At 46.2% G+C, this 19,492-nt stretch overlaps 2 protein-coding genes across 7 annotated transcripts in view; one reads left to right on the top strand and one right to left on the bottom strand.

Annotated features, from left to right (window-relative positions):
- The window catches only part of LOC132571063 (zinc finger protein 883-like), a 661,721-nt gene that overhangs the window by 375,348 nt on the left and 266,881 nt on the right, over nt 1-19,492 (bottom strand). The window lies entirely within an intron of this gene.
- Nucleotides 7,973-15,634, top strand: LOC132570941 (oocyte zinc finger protein XlCOF6-like; the record flags this gene model as incomplete). Its single annotated transcript, XM_060237576.1, has 6 exons — nt 7,973-8,041; nt 8,502-8,616; nt 10,153-10,223; nt 10,453-10,579; nt 13,683-13,808; nt 13,974-15,634. Coding segments are annotated over exons 1-6 (2,169 nt in total), but the record flags the coding sequence as incomplete, so codon positions are not given.

The raw sequence follows: 19,492 nt of genomic DNA on the forward strand, positions 1-19,492 counted from the left end.
ACATGATAGAAGTTTACAAGATAATGCATGGGATGGAGAAAGTAGAGAAAGAAGTACTTTTCTCCCTTTCTCACAATACAAGAACTCGTGGGCATTCGATGAAATTGCTGAGCAGACAGGTTAAAACGGATAAAAGGAAGTACTTCTTCACCCAAAGGGTGATTAACATGTGGAATTCACTGCCACAGGAGGTGGTGGCGTCCACAAGCATAGCCACCTTCAAGAAGGGGTTAGATAAAAATATGGAACAGAGGTCCATCAGTGGCTATTAGCCACAGTGTGTGTGTGTGTGTGTGTGTGTGTGTGTATATATATATATATATATATATATGGCCGCTGTGTGACACAGAATGTTGGACTGGATGGGCCATTGGCCTGATCTAACATGGCTTCTCTTATGTTCTTATGTTCTTATTATTTCTTTTTGTAACTCCTCCAATTCATTAAGTTTTGTTTGCCCTTTTTTATACCATTCTCTTTTTATGTCTTTTTCTTTCCTAACCAAATGGCCCCTTATTACCGCTTTAGCAGTGTCCTATAATATATTAGTTGACACAGTGCCTCTATTTTCCCTAAAATATAATTTTAACTGTGTCATTAAGTATTCCCTATCCTCTTCTTTTGCCATTACCAGGTTGTTATACCTCCAAGGTCTGTTTGTCGAGGGAAGTTTTAGTTCTAATTCTATACTTATAGGGGCATGGTCAGAAATCAAAATTGGATGGGTCTTGATCTCTTTAACCGCCATATTATTATTTTTTTCCAAAATTATATAATCTAAGCGGGATGCTGTTTTATGTCTACTAGAAATGTGTGTCGGGCTGGGTCTCGTGTTGGTAAACTCATGAGCGTCCTTCAAGCCCCAATCTCTTAGCTTAATACTATTGTTCTTGGTTATGTCCGTATTTAAATCACCCACTACAATTAGTTCGCCCTCTGAAAACTGTTGTATCTTCTTAAAAACCAAGTTTAAGAATTTCCTTTGTTTTTTATTTGGTGCATAAACATTTACTATTTTTATGGCTTCCAGCTTAAACTTTACTAAGAGGTATCTACCTTCCTTATCTACTAATTTTTCAATGTCCTCCACCTTTAGTATCCTTACGAATCAATGTAGCTACCCCTCTGGCTTTGGAAGACCCTCTTGCTTCTGCTAAAACCTGCCACCTCAAGTCTTTTATCAATGGTTTTCTATCATTTATTTTTTTTGTGAGTTTCCTGTAGGCACAACAGATCAATTCTTTGTTCTTTAGCCATTTTAATTACTCTGAATCTCTTAAGATTTGATGTTAGGCCATTCACATTCAGTGAAAGCACTCTTAAAGATCTATCCATTCTCTTTATTTGTAACAAACTTGGGCCCTACTGGCTGAGGGTATTTTACTTCAATTCTTACTAAAAACCCACCCCCCATTCCCTTCCCCTGTGGCACAGACAACTTTCTGGATGAGGCAATCATCCTGTCTTCCACCTTCCAGGGAGTACGCACCCCTCCCCTCCCCTTCTAGCTTCTACCTAAAGTTAGCTCAAATTGTTTTATACTTCCCTTTAGTAGTCCGTCCTTGGCCTTTTCTCTTGTCTACTTGAGCTTCCTTCTCCCGGGTCCACATCGAAATCCACTGTTTCTTCTTCCTCTCTCGGGTCTCTCAGGTCGTCTGTGGCGATGCCCAGGTGAGTAAGGAGATCTCTTGCTTCCTTAGGGTTGCGGGCCACCAGCCTTTTTTCGTCTTTAAAAATAATTATTGAGGAAGGGTACCCCCATGAGAATTTAATCTTATTGTCATATAATTTTTGCCCAAAGGGTCTCATTAGCCTCCTCTTTCTGATGGTTTCCTGGCAAAAGTCTTCCCTCACCCAAACTTTCCTTCCTCTAAAAGTAAGGTCTTTCTTTTTTTTTTCAAAGTCTTGAAAACTGTCTGCTGAGTCTTTTCCCTTGAAAATTTAATTATGACTTCCCTTGGGGCACCACCATCTTGTCTCCTTTGCAGTCTATGAGCCCTCTCAATGTCCTGAGATTGCAGAGTAACTCCTTGCTCACCCATCCAGTCTATAAGAGTTCCTTCCAGCAGTTTATTATTTATTTCCTCTGAAATTCCACCCAGAATCAAATTTGCTCTTCTGTTATGGTCAAAGAGTTCTGTAAGCTGCGTATTCAGCTGGGCTATTTTCTGCTTGTTAGGTAAAGCAAGCTCGTTAGCCGAAACAGCAATGCTCCGTGTGTCTTTGAGTTCAGCTGCCAGTTCTGAAACTGCCTCTCTCACTGACTTAATTTCAGATCTTATCTGGTCCTGGGATGACATTATTAAAGCCTGGAAAGCAGCCATCTGCTCTGATAACTCCTTAATGGATTTAGCCATGTTTCTTATTTTTCTGGAGCTACACGCAACCGCTGAGTAATTAGCCTGGGCGTTGCCTCCTTAATTTGATAGTAAGAGTTGTTATCTTACCCTCTGGGACCCCAGAAAGGAATTCTTACGTTCTTCAGACCTTCGTAAGTATGCTCCTTCTTCAATTAGTCTTGCCAAAAGGCTATTTACATTCTTTTGAGCTATTTAAAAATTCCAATCCGAAGGGGAGGACAAGCAAACAGCCGGCTTCCTCAGCGCATGCGTACCATCTCCCCTTTCCCCTCTCCTGCTTCCTTCCATCGCCATTTTTGTATTTCTCCGATGCAGTGCAGCTGTGGAAAGCAGCCTCTTTCCCTCTCCCCCTCCCTTCCGCAGGGAGAGCTTCATTGGGGGAGGAGCCAGTGAAGGAGCTTGGCTCTGCAGTTCTCCTGTGTGATTGAGAGACCAAATAGAACCCACACGCTGTTAGCTGTAATAGCACACAAACCATTTTCATTCATGTCAATGATGACAGAATATTGTTATATTTTACACAATATTATTGCCTCTTAACATGGAGCATGAAAGCAACAGGCAGAGTACATAAAGTCCAATAAACAAAGAAATTTATTCACCAAGTCCGTTATACGTTCACACTCATTAGTTCTCGAATGGAAACCATCAAGTCCATATGAAGTCCTAGTCCACACGAAAATTCTAGATAATCCCTCGTTCCGATGACTTCTTCCTCAGTGAACTATACAAGTGATAAACAATCTTTTACACTATACACTAAGTAAAGCCACAAAGAATTTAACAGCAACCAAATATAATGCATCTTACCACCAGATAGTAATGGCATGTACCAAACTATGCCATCATAGTGGTTTTTATGTCCACCCTGTATATTTTGTAAAAAGGTAAAGGTAGTCCCCTGTGCAAGCACCAGTCGTTTCTGACTTTGGGGTAACGTTGCTTTCACAACATTTTCACGGCAGACTTTTTACGGGGTGGTTTGCCATTGCCTTCCCCAGTCATCTACACTTTGCCCCCAGCAAGCTGGGTACTCATTTGAACGACCTCGGAAGGATGGAAGGCTGAGTCAACCTGGAGCCGGCTACCTGAACGAGCTTCCGCTGGGATCGAACTCAGGTCATGAGCAGAGGGCTCTGACTGCAGTACTGCAGCTTTACCACTCTGTGCCACGGGGCTCTGTATATTTTGTGGGTCCAGTTTATTAACTGTGTGATTAAGTATGCAAAAACAACCCCATATTACTTCAACTAAATTCAGACTTACCCACGTTTTCAAGTAATTATTTTAGACAAGGCACTCTGAGCTAGGACAAAAATGTGTAAGCTCGAGGCTAGCTCACGCTAACTCAGCTTAGAGGGAAAACTGCCCCTGACCCAGGTCCTGGATTCTAGGATGAGGGAGGTCCAGGTTCAAATTCCTGATCAAGAGCGCCCCTCTGCCTTATTCTTTCCCTAGGGATCTGTGGAAGTTTTGCCTGCAGCCCCTGCTCGCTACCTGTGGATCAGCAAAACAGACAATATTTTGGAAGTTTTGGCATCCTGGGAGCTGCAGCTTGAGAGAAAAATAAATGGATTGGATAAGAATATTTCCCTGTTGTCTCTGCGTGGCCCTATGATGGTGGTGGTGGGGGAGAAATAAAACTGGTTCGTGACATATATGAAAGTGAAGCAATTTGCGCTGACCTGGATTGTACTTCCATCAAATAAAGGCCCCCATGACTTCAGGTTGAGTATATACTGTGGCTTCTGAGAGGCCCCTTTTCCTGTTTCCTTCTCTCCCTCCAGAGTTGCCAACCTCCAGGTCGGGCCTGAAGATCTCCTGGAATCACCGGGGTGGGGGATGTCTCCCAGCGACAGGAATTAGTTCTCCCTTAATGTTGCCATCTCCAAGTTGGGAAATTCCAGGAGATTTGGGGTTGGAGCTTTGGGAGGGAGAGGTTTGAGGGACAGAGTATGACAGAGTATGATGTCATACAATGCACCCTCCCCAGGCCCCATTCCCTCAAATCTCTAGACATTTCCTAACTTGGAGTTGGCAACCGTATTTCTTTCTCATTCATCAGCCAACCAGCCTTTCTATATTAAAGTCACCCCCCACATCCCGCAGCCTCTACTTAGGAAAGGTGTGACCCCCTTGTGTGCTAGGAGCCCTCTAGTACAAGGTTATCAAACTCATTCAGTATGAGGGCCAGATCTGACAAAAATAAGACCTTGTTGGGCCAGCAGAGGGAGGAAGTCTCCAGAAGGAATCTGAGAAGATTTGGGGTTGGGGTGTGTGGAGAGAATATTTCACATTTGCCAACTGCCTGGAGGAAGGTCTACATTCGAACTTGACTCTCCTTGGGCCCAGCCTTCCCTTTGGGACTGGTCTACCTTGCAAGGTGGGTGGGTGGTGAAGAGGGGGGGGAAAGGCCCTAGGCGGAACTCCTCAGAGATAGGTGGAGTGGAAATGGCTAACACTGAGTTGGGAAATTTCTGAGCAGGGGAGGGTCCTCTGGGAGGTATACTGCCCTAGAGAACCCACCACCACCAAGCAGCCGTCTTCTCCAGAGGAACTGCGCTCTGTAGTTTGGGAGTAAACTGTAATCTGGAGAGATCTCTAGGCTTCGCCAGGAGGTTGGCCAGCCTAGCAGAGACCCTGCAGGAGGAGAACTCCCCTTCCACCAGCCTGCGGTCCCTTGGCAGGGATAATCCAGGATAGTGGTCAGGCCTGTAGCTACATGGGGGTTGGTGGGTGGGCAGACCCCACTAATCTTTCCCCCGCTTTACCTTTATGGCCCTTCCACTGCTCACCCACTGCCTTTCTCACTCGCCCACCACGTTCCTCGCCTGCCTTTCTCTCCTGCCTGCCACCTTTCTCTCTCACCCACCCTGCAGCCCCTTCACCTAAATATTTATCCCCTGCCCCCCCCCCCCTCTAAACTTTTCTGGCTTCTGGCCCTAGGGTAACCAAGTCCAATTGAAGAAATATCTGGGGATTTTGTGGGTGGAGCCAGGAGAAAGGCTGTGGCAAGCATAATAGAGTTCTGGCTATCACCGTTAAAGGGACCGCCAAAAATTTACATGCCTTTCCTCCACTGGAAATAATGAAGGAGAGAGGCACCTTCTCTGGGGGCCTCATAGAATTGGACCCCTCAGTCCAATCTTTTTGAAACTTTGAGGGTCTTTTGAGGAGAGGCATGGGATGCTATGCTGCAAATGTGGTGCCTCTACCTCAAAAAACAGCCCCCTCCCAGAGCCCCAGATACCCAACGATCAATTCTCCATTATTCCCTATGGGAATCGGTCTCCATAGGAAACAATGGAGTGGCCAGCAGACATTCCCGCCCTCCAGCTTCTGATGACCCTGAAGAGGGGTGAGGGCTCCCATGCCCCCACCTGGGGATTGGCAACCTTAGCAGCGGTCTTTAACCTTCAGCTCCTTGACTACCCCCCCCCACACACACACACACCAGCTGTGCAGTGTCCCCTGCCTGGCCCCAAATTGACTGCTCATCATTTCCCTGGACGTGCAAGGAAGGGCCACGAGGTCCCACCAGGCTTTCTTTCCAGGGGGGCGGGCGACAGAAATGCTCAGTGGTCTGTTTAAAGAAGAGCCTGGTCGCATCATCACTAACCCCCCCACACACACTTCCTCTCCCCCCCCCCCCTTGAGTTTTGTGGTCCTTATTCTAGGAGGGGGAGAATAAGGAGGGGGGAATCAGCTGCAGCTTCCTTTTTCTGAGCTGGCTGGACGGCGCGGGATTGCAACCCCCTGCAGCAGCAAAGTTACTCCCGAGCAGCACCATTGAGCAGCGTCGGATGCGGGCTGACGGTAGCCCAGCTAAAGCTCCTCCAGGACTCGTTTCTCCTGCCTCTGCAGCACTTAAAGAGTTAAGCCTGCCGAGCCGCTTGCTAGAGAGTCCGAGGGAAAAGGAGGGCGAAGAAGAGGAAGGGGGGGGGGGGAGAGTTTGCTTTTGCAGCAAAGGAGGACTGAGGGGGGGGGCGGGCTGCATAGAGCATTCGGAGGAGGGAAAAGCCTTGCAGCAGCTGGATCCCGGGAAAGTTTACTTGCAAGTAAGTCAGGGAGGAGGAGATGGGTGTGGGTGCAATGGGTGTGCAAGGGGTGTGGGTGCAATCAGCGTTTAGATCTTGGGAGGGAAGGAGGCGGGGATCATGCCAAGCCATGGCTGTCCTAGGTTGGCCACCTCCCTGCCGTGCAGCCATTTTCTCCCCGGGGAACTGATCTCTGTCTCCTGGAGGTGGGTTCGAATTTTGGAATAACTTCACGCCGCACCTGGAGGTTGCGGACTGTGGCTCAGTGGTAGGGCATCTGCTTGGGAAGCAGAAGGTCCCAGGTTCAATCCCTGGCATCTCCAAAAAAGGGTTCAGGCAAATAGGTGTGAAAAACCTCAGCTTGAGAGACCCTGGAGAGCCGCTGCCAGTCTGAGAAGACAATACTGACTTTGATGGACCAAAGGTCTGATTCAGTATAAGGCAGCTTCATATGTTCATGTTCACAAACCAAGAGATTCATCGTGGAACCTGGTAACGCCACCATAATCCACTAACAAAGTGTTCTCTAATTTCTATTACTGGTGCTGTCTGGGACAATGATGGCTGCTGCTTGCACAGGGGACTACCTTTAGGTTTACAGATGGAACTCTCTTGGGCAGTGATGCTCTGCACAACAGGGAGAAACACCAGGGCACATTCAGGGGGTGGGGGTGGGGGTGGGTGGGGTTCTGATCTTGCTAAGGGGGATGCCAAGAAGAATACAAAGTCCGCTTTTGGGGATCAGGAGTCCCAGAAAGTCCCAGATGGGATCAAATACGACAAATCCTTCATGCTGATTAGCTTGTTTGGTGTAGAGAGCCAGTTTGGTGTAGTGGCTAAGTGTGCAGACTCTTATCTGAGAGAACCGGGTTAGATTCCCCACTCCTCCACTTGCAGCTGCTGGAATGGCCTTGGGTCAGCCATTGCTCTCGCAGGAGTTGTCCTGCTGTAAAACCTCTCTCAGCCCCACCTACCTCACAAGGTGTCTGTTGTTGGGGGGCGGGAGGAGATAAAGGAGATTGTGATTGCTCTGAGACTCTGAGATTCAGAGTATAAGGCAGGATAGAAATCCAATGTTGTCGTCTTCTTGCCAGAATGTTAAAAATTTTGGCTAGTAAGACACCCACCCCCGACATCTCCAGCAGGGCACCAGTAAGACACTTAGTAGCCACACAGTGGTGTTCACGGTCTTTGCGTAGGCTTTTTTCCAAATAGTCTGGACTCTGGAAAAGGGTCCTATCGGGGTGAGCTGGAATACAGGGCCAGGAGAAAACTGATGATTCTCTGGATGGAGTTGTGGTATATTCCATGCTTTGGGGGGAGGGAATGGGGCTGGGGGTTGTATTTATATCTGCGTGCGTGTGTGTGTTACTTTTGACATGCTGTTGTCTTTTTTTCACCATCCCTGATTTCACAGTAGGGGAGACCTAAAAGAAGGGGAAGGACATGGAAGAGCAGGACCCAGAAAGACTGGGAACAGGCAAGAGAGCAAGGAAGAGCCCCCGTCCAATCCAACCTGGAAGTGGTATGGAATTCTGGGAAAGGGCTGTGCCAGAGGAACTGGCTAAGGACACCATGACCTCAGATGTACACTGCCAATGCTTCCGGCAGTTTCTCTACCATGAGGCAGATGGGCCCCGAGAGGTTTGCAGCCAGCTCCATGGACTTTGCAGCCAGTGGCTGAAGCCAGAGAGGCATACCAAAAAGCAGATCCTGGACCTGGTGATCCTGGAGCAGTTCCTGACTCTCCTGCCCCAGGAAATGCAGTGCTGGGTCAGAGGATGTGGGCCGGAGACCAGTTCCCAGGCGGTGGCCCTGGCCGAAGGTTTCCTCCTGAGTCAGGCAGAGGAGAAGAGGCAGGCCGGACAGGTGAGAGGGGATTCTATCCCGATATGTCCAATTTAACTAACAATATTTGGCCTTATCCTAAAATTTCCCTGTCAGATAATTGCTCACAGCCTCACCTCCTAGAGAATTTCTGACCCCTGAAGATAACTCACCAGATCTGCTGATAGATGTTACAGAATCTGGGAGTGGGGCAGGATCCATTCCTTGGTCTCTTCTCCGTTCCATGCCTTACCCCTCTCCCTGGCTGCTCTTTCAGATGCAGGGACCACCTTTGGAGATGGAAGCTGCCATCCCTGAAGCAGAAGGAGTTTCCTTGGAGCAAGGGCAGAGGGTGCAGGAGGTGGAGCGTGCCCGAGATGCCCTCTCCTGTGGTAAGGACTCCTTGTGACTCGATGCAGCCCATGAACCGGATGGGCAGAGAGTTCAAGTCAGGAAAATATATGTATTTCTACAGCCAGCATAATTTGTAGCACTCAGTGTCCACTAACTGTGATGCCTCTAAAAGGAGGTTAGGCAAATTCCTGGAGGTCAGTTTCTCCCATTATCTAAAACATTCCTATCCCACCTACCTTCCATGAAAGGTCCCAAGTTGCTCTGAAAACTCATTCATACGACTCTCAAGTCTCCAGAACTGCTCGAATCTCGTCTGATCCAGTGTGACGGTGACGTTTCATGCTATAGTATTTCCACCATCCATTTCCCTCCCTGCAGAACAAACAAGTCTGAAATACATTGGCAGCATTTCTAACCCCTGAGGCTCATAGATCCCTGGTGTTGGGGAATTCTCTTTTTATAGAATTCATAAACATTTTCTCTTACCACAGTTCCCCAAACAACGTGATGCTCCAAGGATCTAATACATGAGACTCAGAAACTTTTTCAAAACAACGGATAAGTTTTATTGCTCTCCTGTTTTCTCTGAAGACAGTGCGCTCTAGTTATATATAGAAAAAGAATAATAGTTAGCAAACTCACACTATGCACTCAGTTAGACACTTATGCGTTCTCATACAGTGAAATTCCAGTTTTTAGTAGTTAGGCTTACGCACTCTATTTCTCCGTTAGGAAATCCCATGTGATCTTACACTTGCTAGAGTTTAATTTTGCCTAAGCATAGCAGCTATGCATCCTAATTTCCCAATCTTTCTGTTCTCTCTCTGAGAGACAGTTTGGTGTAGTGGTTAAGTGCGTGGACTCTTATCTGGGAGAAGCGGGTTTGATTCCCCACTCCTCCATTTGCAGCTGCTGGAATGGCCTTGGGTCAGCCATAGCTCTGGTAGGAGTTGTCCTTGAAAGGGCAGCTGCTGTGAGATCTCTCTCAGCTTCACCCACCTCACAGGGTGTATGTTGTGGGGGGAGAAGATAAAGGAGATTGTAAGCCACTCTGAGTCTCTGATTCAGAGAGAAGGGCGGGGTATCAATCTGCAATTCTTCACTTCTTCTAAATTCTATCCCGCCCTCTTGTGCTAAGGATCTTTAACCCAGTTTATGGCTCAACCTGCCCAGAGGAGCCTCTTAGCCCTCTGATTCAGGCCAGCAAGATGGTGGGAGATTTCTGAGGCAATACTTTCCCCCTCCTCTAAGATTCTCCTGGAATAAACCCTCTCTCTTACCCAGATTCTACTAACAGCTGATTCTGCGAGCATATAGGCAAAAAGTAATTTTAAAGTGCTTCAAATACTGTAAAATGTCTTAAAATTTTCATGCGTTGTTTTCATAAAGGGACCAGTTAAAATTTTTCCATAACACCCGGTGCTTCTCTTCTGCCTCTCCCGGAATGTAGTAAAAATTGTCTAAAAATGTATTGAGCGAACACAGGGCAAGGTTTCACTACCCTGGGAAGGAAGTGCAGGAAGCAGGGAAAAGGCAAGCAAACACCCTTCCTTCCTCCCTTATCTCATTAACAGGCAGCGAAGAGATCCTGTTGAGCCGTTGTCTTTTCAGAGGTGGGGGAACAGCGGCTGCGCCTCCAGTCCAGGTAGGAGGGATGAGAAGGGGGAGGGGGCACAGCCTGAGTCCCTCCTCCCTTCTCAGGGGAGCTTCTGCTCCTTCAGTTTCTACAAGGGGTCCGTGCGAGAGATACTCTGAATGCTGTTCCCTTTACCCATCCCAAGCCTTGCATCCTGTACCTTCCCAGATTATTCCCTTCCCTTGTTCATTCTCTTCCTGGCGTGATCTCAGACAAGGGAATCTTCGTTTTCTTTCAGGGTCCCTTTTCCTTTGAGGAGGTGTCCGTCTCTTTCGCTGAGGCCGAGTGGGCCCTGCTGGATCCGGGAGAAAGAGCTCTGTACTGGGAAGTCATGCTGGAGAACTATAAGAAGGTGGTCTCTCTGGGTAAGGACCTTTCATAGGTGCCAGACGTGTGAGGAGGAAGGAATCCAGGTATTGACTAGCAATACCTCATTTTGAGTCCTGTCCCGCTACTTGGGGAGGGGCTGTGGCTCCCTGATAGAACTTCTGCTTGGCATGCAGAAGGCCCCAGGTTCAATCCCCTGCATCTCCAGAGAAAAGGGTCAGGTAGGAGGTGAAGGGAAAGACCCTGGAGAGCCAATGCTGGACTGAGTAGATAATACTGACACCAAGGGTCTGATGCAGTGTAAAGAAACTTCACATGTCCATAGAATCATAGAATTGGAACCGACCTCCAAAGTTATCTAATCCAACCCCCTGCAAAATGCAGGGAATTCAACACTACCCTTCCTGCCCTTTCAGAACTCTGGTAAAGTGTTCTGGAGGAAATTGTTTCCTGACCCCAAAGTGGCAGTTGCATTTTCTTGGGTGTGCAAGAAAGTGCCACGAGAACTAAGCACCAATGGAACATTTCCTTCCCACCTTCTCATGATCTGCCTTGTGAGAGCCTGTTTGGTGTAGTGGTGAAGTGTGCAGACTCTTCTCTGGGAGAACCATGTTTGATTCCCCACTCGCAGCTGTTGGAATCACCTTGGGTCAGCCCACAGCTCTTGCAGAGTTGTCCTTGCAAGGGTAGCTTCTGTGAGAGCTCTCTCAGCCCCACCCACCTCACAGGGTGTCTGTTCTGGGGGGAGAAGATATAGATGATTGTAAGCCGCACTGAGACCCTTTCAGAGAGAAGAGCAGAGTATAAATCTACAGTCTTCTTCCTCCTCTTCTTAAGAACATAAGAGAAGCCATGTTGGATCAGGCCAGTGGCCCATCCAGTCCAACACTCTGTGTCACACAGAGGCCAAAAAACCCCCAACAACCCCAAACGCCATCAGAAGTTTCACAAGTGGGTCTAGAAGCCCTTCCACTTTGCCCCCCCTTCCAAGCACCAAGAATACAGAGCATCACTGCCCCAGACAGTTCCAATAATATACTGTGGCTAATAGCCACCGATGGATCTCTGCTCCATATTTTTATCCAATTCCCTCTTGAAGCTGTCTATGCTTTTAGCTGCCACCACCTCCTGTGGCAGTGAATTCCTCATGTTAATCATCCTTTGGGTGAAGAAGTACTTCCTTTTATCTGTTCTAACCTGACTGCTCAGCAATTCATTGAATGCCCACGAGTTCTTGTATTGTGAGAAAGGGAGAAAAGTACTTCTTTCTCTACTTTCTCTATCCCATGCATAATCTTGTAAACCTCTATCATGTCACCCTGCAGTCAACGTTTCTCCAAGCTAAAGAGCCCCAGGCGTTTTAACCTTTCTTCATAGGGAAAGTGCTTCAAACCTTTAATCATTCTAGTTGCCCTTTTATGGACTTTTTCCAGTGCTATAATATCCTTTTTGAGGTGTGGTGACCAAAATTGTACACAGAATTCCAGAATCTTCAGGGGAAAAGAACAGGAAAGAGGTGATTGGAACAAACGTCTGCCTGAGACCCTAGAAAACTGCTGCTGGACTGAGAATACTGACTTCAAGGGACCAATTGTCTGGTTCAGTCTAAGGCCGCTTCACATGTCCTTGGGGGTGTTCTTGCACCGGGGCAACTGAGGCCAAGCATTGTGCGCATCCCCCAGGTCATAGAAGCTATCCTTGTGGGGCTGAGAGGCCCTCAGAAAGACTCTGGAAGGGCCTCATTTCTTTGTTGCTGACATTTCCAACACACCCTTCTGCCCAGATGGAATCACAAGCATCTGCTCTGGCGGTGAGCTGGAAATGATCCTGTCAAGGACAGAAACCTGCGTCCCCCTGGATCAGCGCTCTTTGTAGCTGAGAACACCCTTTTCACTGGTTACCTAAGCAGAATGCAAACAAGTAAATCAGACCTGTTTATATATATATAAATAAATCTTTATTAAAGTCACAAAACAGCACCGTTTCTGCAGCTCCTCTACCTGTATTATAGATTCTGTCTCTCCAGTCTCTCTCTCTAATGACCCAATCAAGGTTCCTCCTTGATGGAATTTTCCAGAAGTTCTCAGCAGCAGCCTCATCCCCTCACCCTCCTGTTTGCAGAACTGGATACAGGTTCTCATGGTTAACCAATGACCGCATTCTGGAATGTTGATGTCATCTGCAAGGAGACTCAGATTCTGAACACCCACGAGTCGCACCAGACCACTTAGTAATAATTGTAACCCTTGGGGGAACTGGGGTTCTTTGCCTCACAGATCCATCCCCCTTACCGTGGTTCGGATTCTGAGTTTCCATCTTGACCATGGTGCCATCCTTCCAGAAGAATTTTGAGTTTGCCATTTCTTTCTTTCCTTGTGTAAGAATGATCACTTTCTTTCTCTTTGTCTCGCGCTCTCTCTGCAAAAGAATTCAGAAGTATTAGAGAGACTGATGGAGAAAGAGGATGGCCTTTCTTTCAAAGAAAGGCTGGAGATTTCTTCTAAAGCAGGGGTGGCCAAACTGTGGCTCTTTCACACATATTGTGTGGTTCTTGAAACGGCTCAGAAGCTCCTTCTGGGCTAGGGGTCAGCTGATGCTCTTCCTTAAATACTAGATATTCTTGGGGGAAGGTGATTGTGTGGTTAAGATCAGCCAAACTGTATGAGGCCAAAGTGCCTTCAATCTTTTCCTCCTGTAATCATATATATGATGATGATATTGGATTTATATCCCACACTATACTCTGATTCTCAGAGTCTCAGAGCGGCTCACAATCTCCTTTACCTCCCCCCCACAGACACACAACAGACACCCTATGAGAGGGGTAGGGCTGAGAGAGTACTGACAACAGCTGCCCTTTCAAGGACAACTCCTACAAGAGCTGTGGTTGACCCAAGGCCATTCCAGCAGGTGCAAGTGGAGGAGTGGGGAATCAAACCCGGTTCTCCCAGATAAGAGTCCCCTCACTTAACCACTACACCAAACTGGTTCTTTATTAGCAAGTTTATTAGCTGTTTATTAGCAAGTCACTTGCGAAGCATTGTAAATCAGAGCAGCTGCCTTGACACCATCTTCCACACAGATGCTGTAAGATCTTTCCAGGCTTCCCAGGGGCTAACAGTTTCTCTCTCTTTATTCCAGCAGAGAATGATGGGAGGAACGAGGAGGGGGAGGAACTTCATCGGCAAATGCCAGCGACAGTTACAAAGGAAGACTTGAATGGAAATGTCCGGAATCGAGGCAGGCCCAAGAGAAAGAAAGGCAGTGGTGTGGTTGAGAAGCATGACGGAAGAAAGCGGAATGAACATTTTCCAAAGCACAGGATAATGAAGGCAAGGAAATCCATTCAGTGTGGAAAGTATTTCAGAAATAGATCACAGCTCCTTGTAAACCAAAGAATACACAGAGAAGAGAAACTTTCTGATTATTCAGAAATGAGAAATGAATTCAGTCAGTGCAGCATTCTTCAGCTCCACAAAAAAATACAGACAGGAGAGAAACCTTTTGAATGCTCAGATTGTGGAAAGAGATTCAGTGAGAGGGGGAATCTTCAAGAGCATCAGAGAACACACACAGGGGAGAAACCTTTTGAATGCTCAGAGTGTGGAAAGAGATTCAGTAGGAGAAGCCATCTTCACCATCATCAGAGAACCCACACAGGGGAGAAACCTTTTGAATGCTCAGAGTGTGGAAAGAGATTCAGTGAGAGGCGGAATCTTCAGTATCATAAAAGAACCCACACAGGGGAGAAACCTTTTGAATGCTCAGAGTGTGGAAAGAGATTCAGTCGCACTAGCACTCTTCAGTGTCATCAGAGAAACCACACAGGGGAGAAACCTTTTGAATGCTCAGAGTGTGGAAAGAGATTCAGTCAGCGTGGCCATCTTCAGCATCATGAAAGAGCCCACACAGGGGAGAAACCTTTTGAATGCTCAGTGTGTGGAAAGAGATTCTGTACGAGTGGCCATCTTCAGTATCATCAGAGAACCCATACAGGGGAGAAACCTTTTGAATGCTCAGTGTGTGGAAAGAGATTCACTATGCGTGGCAGTCTTCAATATCACCAGAGAACCCACACAGGGGAGAAACCGTTTGAATGCTCAGAGTGTGGGAAAAGATTCACTACAAGTGGCCATCTTCAATGTCATCAGAGAACCCACACAGGGGAAAAACCTTTTGAATGCTCAGAGTGTGGAAAGAGATTCAGTGAGAGGGGGGATCTTCTGCGTCATCAGAGAACCCACACAGGGGAGAAACCTTTTGAATGCTCAGTGTGTGGAAAGAGATTCAGTGAGAGGGGGAATATTCTACGTCATCAGAGAACCCACACTGGGGAGAAACCTTTTGAATGCTTGGAGTGTGGAAAGAGATTCAGTCAGAGGGGAAATCTTCAATGTCATCAGAGAACCCACACAGGGGAGAAACCTTTTGAATGCTTAGAGTGTGGAAAGATATTCAGTGAGAGGGGGGATCTTCTACGTCATCAGAGAACCCACACAGGGGAGAAACCTTTTGAATGCTTAGAGTGTGGAAAGATATTCAGTGAGAGGGGGGATCTTCTGCGTCATCAGAGAACCCACACAGGGGAGAAACCTTTTGAATGCTTAGAGTGTGGAAAGAGATTCAGTGAGAGGGGGAATATTCTACGTCATCAGAGAACCCATACTGGGGAGAAACCTTTTGAATGTTTGGAGTGTGGAAAGAGATTCAGTCAGAGGGGAAATCTTCAATGTCATCAGAGAACCCATACAGGGGAGAAACCTTTTGAATGCTCAGAGTGTGGAATGAGATTCAGTACGAGTGGATATCTTCAGTACCATCAGAGAACCCACACTGGGGAGAAACCTTTTGAATGCTCAGTATGTGGAAAGAGATTCAGTATGAATGGCAGTCTTCAATCTCACCAGAGAACCCACACAGGGGAGAAACCTTTCGAATGCTCAGAGTGTGGAAAATGTTTCAGTCGGAGTGGCCATCTTCTGCGTCATCAGAGAACCCACACAGGGGAGAAAGCTTTTGAATGCTCAGAGTGTGGAAAGAAATTTAGTGAGAGGGAGAATCTTCAAGAGCATCAGAAAACCCATGCTGGGGAGAAACCTTTTGAATGGTTGGAGTGTGGAAAGAGATTCAGTGAGGGGGGAGTGCAACACACAGAGAACACACTTAAAGTGCATCAGAGAACACACAGAGGGGAAGAACTTTTTGAATGGTCAGGGTCCTGCCCTGGCTTGCCACACCCAGACTCGTGAATGACCACAAAGGGAGCTTTCATGACAGATGGACCCCATCCCAATGAATGAGACCACTCCCACTCCCCTGTTGAACTCGCTGATGAGGTGATGGTCCATCAGCCCATCGTCTGCTTCCTTTCCCCTCTCCTGCTTCCTTCCATCGCCATTTTTGTATTTCTCCCATGCAGTGCACCTGTGGAAAGCAGCGTCTGCCTCTTTCCCTCTCCCCCTCCCTCTTCTGCAGGGAGAGCTCCTTCATTGGGGGAGGAGGAGCCTTAGCCAATGAAGGAGCTTGGCTCTGCAACTCTGCTGTGCGATTGAGAGACCAAATAGAACCAACACACTGTCAGATGTAATAGCACACTAACAATTTTCATTGATGTCAATGATGACAGAATATTGTTATGTTTTTACACAATATTATTGCCTCTTAACATGGAGCATTAAGTCAACAGGCAGAGTACATAAAGTTCAATAAACAAAGAAATTAATTCACAAAGACCATTATACATTCACACTCATGAGTTCTCAAATGGAAACCATCAAGTCTATATGAAGTCCTAGTCCACACAAGGATTCTAGATAATCCCTCGTTTTGGTGACTTTATTCTCAGTGAACTATACAAGTAATAAACAATCTTTTACGCTATGCACTATGTAAAGCCACAAAGAATTTAACAGAAACCAAATGCAATGCATCTTACCCCCAGATAGTGAAGGCGTGTACCAAACTATGCCATCCTAGTGGCGTCCAATTTATTAATTCTGTGATTAAGTCTGTAAAAACAAAGAAATTATTCTGGTATTTTTATTTTCTAAAAAAGATGGAAAATATCAAGCAATATTATGTTACTTCCATCAATTCCATATTACTTAAACTAAACCCAAGTTTTCAAGTAATTATTTTAGACAAGGCACTTGAGTTGATTCCAATGCACTTAAGGGAAATTGAGAGACCCTGGATCAAATAGATCTCTCTCAATCAAAGTTGAAGCTGTGTCAGGCTCTCCTCTCAATTGCACAGCAAAACTACATAGCCAAGCTCCTCTATCAGCTGAGGCTCCTCATCTCCTCCTCCTCCCTTGGGGAAGAGAGAGGGGGAAGAGAGAATCAGTGGGAGGCTCCTTTGTTCAGCTGCATCATGTGGGAGAAATACAAAAAGCACCTTTAAAACCAACAGTTTTATTCGAGGTAAGATCTTTTTGCCTTGCTACTGTGTGTGTGTGCTTTGTTAAGCTCTTTTTCCCAGGCCTCTCCTGGGTGCAACTGGGTTCTTTCCCCTTTTGCATTGTATTCATGCCCTCCTGATTCAGTCTTTCTCAGTAGGAAAGCAATGTGGAGTATTCCTTTTGCACTGTATTCATGCCCTCTTGATCCAGTCCAGCCTCATGGGAGTTGCAGTTATTTCCCTGGGGAAGATTTTATCGTTTTGTAGATAAACACATAGCCTTCAGTCTTTGTCATGGTGTCTTCACATGTTCGTGTGCAGCATATGAAACAACTTATGTACAAAATCTCACAATGGCCAGCCGTTTCATGTTTCCCCCTGGGTCCTAAGGCACTGAGCACTGTAATGAATATCAATGAATCAGAAGTAGGTTTGCCACTTCCAGACAACGCACCTGAAAAGCATACTTAAGATGGCTACAGCACAGACATTCTTCAGATTTTGATGCCATAATTTAGAGCAAGAGGTGCTGGTTATCAGAGACTGTTAAACACAATATTGCAAGCATGCTAATATTTTAAGCATTTATTAGTTTTAAGTTTTTCTTTTTTAAAAACCAAACCCTTTAATTGTGTTTGTCTGTGTTCTTTTTGAAGTTTATATCTCCGCTACCTGGCATTACATTTTATGACACACATGAGCTTGGCCTAACAAGGTCTCGTTTATGCCAGATCCATCCCTCATAACAAAGGAGTTTGACACCCTTGACCAATGTACCCTCTAAGCTCAGCAGAGTCTTGTGAGCAAAAATTCTACTTTGTGAACTACTGGCATTAAAGTTGTGAGCTACTGCATAATTATTGTGCTCTGGGGTCATCCTTCCTGAGCAAAGACAAAAATGTGTGAGCTGGAGGCTAAAAATGTGTGAGCTAGCTCACATTAACTCAGAAGGAAAACTGTCCCTGACCTAGGTCCTTGATTCTAGGATGAGAGAGATCCAGGTTCGAATTCCTGCTCAAGAGCACCCCTCCACTACGTTATTGCTTTCCTCGGGATTAGGGGAAGTTCTGCCAGCAGCCCCTGTTCTCTACCTATGGATCATCAAAACAGAGAATATTTTGGAAGTTCTGGTATCCTGGGATGAGGATGAGGGAGATCCAGGTTCGAATTCCTGCTCAAGAGCACCCCTCCACTATGTTATTTCTTTCCTCGGGATTAGGGGAAGTTCTGCCTGCAGCCCCTGTTCTCCACCTATGGATCAAAAACAACACAGAGCCACTTAGTGGGAAGGGCGGGATACAAATCATAAATAAAAATAAAATAAATTTAAAAAATCATCAAAACAGACAATATTTTTGAAGTTCTGGTATCCTGGGAGTTGCAGCTTTGGAGAAAACGAAATGGACCGGTTAAGAATATTTCTGTCTCGAGGTATGTGCTAACAAGAGGCCGGTGTCTCCAATGCTGGAAGTTCTGGTGATTTTGGTATCCTTCGACTTGCAGATTCAGAGAAAAAGGAACTGAGAACATGGGAATAGCCTTTTCCCGTTGTCTGTGTGTGTCTCTATGATGGGGGGTGGGGGGAGAGAAATAAAACCGGTTTGTGACATATAGAAAGTGAAGCAATTTGCGCTGACCTGGATTGTATTTCAATTAAATAAAGGCTCCCATGATGTCAGGTTGGGTATCTGAGAAGCCAAGTATTTACTGTGGATTCTGAGAGGTATTTGGAGATTCATAGTGAGTGTCCAGTATGTGAATGGGTGTAGTTTCTAGAGGGTTGGTGTAAGTCTAGGGAGAGCAGAGTTTAAATCTCTTAGCCTCGAAGCACGCTAGGTGCCCTTGGTCCGGTCACACACTCAGGCTAAGCTATTGGGGGAAAGAGAGAAAGTATTTCCTTTCATACGTGAGGTATTGCTGCACGTTGTCTCAGGGAAGGAGTTCGTGACGTCTTGCCTCACACATGCGCCTCTTTCTTTGACCGAGAGTCAGACTGTATTACGAGTGGGGAAAAAAATATTTTAAAACCACGTGATTAATTGTTGATGACTTTTGGAAGTATAAATAATTTTGTATTTAAACGCTTGAATATAGATTACAAACTGTTGGGCCAGGTTCAACCCCGTGCCCTTACCCCTGGGAAAATATGAACTCTGCAGCTCCTCTCCCTTGAGGATGATGTTCATGGCAACGCCTCTGTAAGTTCCTTAGGTTAACCCTGAAAAGTGGTGTTTGTCGGTATTTTTCTCCTTTATACACAACTGTTGAAAACACTGCTGTTAGGCGAAAAATATGGCCAAACGCTACTTTTAGAGGAAAGTTTTGAGTCCAGTGCCACCTTTTAAGACCAACAAACTTTAATTCCGGGTACAATCTTCTGTGTGCATGCATGCTTCTTCAGATACAGTGAGACGGAACTTCCTCGACCATCGCATATAGCTAGAAAGAGGGAGGGCGGGTTAGTCGCCAGGAAGGGCCAGTTAGAGTCAAGAAGATGCATTAAGTAATGGTCATAAGTATACCTGAGATTAGATTAAAGCACTTAAATCCTG

The sequence above is a fragment of the Heteronotia binoei genome, chromosome 5 (genome assembly GCF_032191835.1).
Source record: "Heteronotia binoei isolate CCM8104 ecotype False Entrance Well chromosome 5, APGP_CSIRO_Hbin_v1, whole genome shotgun sequence".
NCBI lineage: Eukaryota > Metazoa > Chordata > Lepidosauria > Squamata > Gekkonidae > Heteronotia > Heteronotia binoei.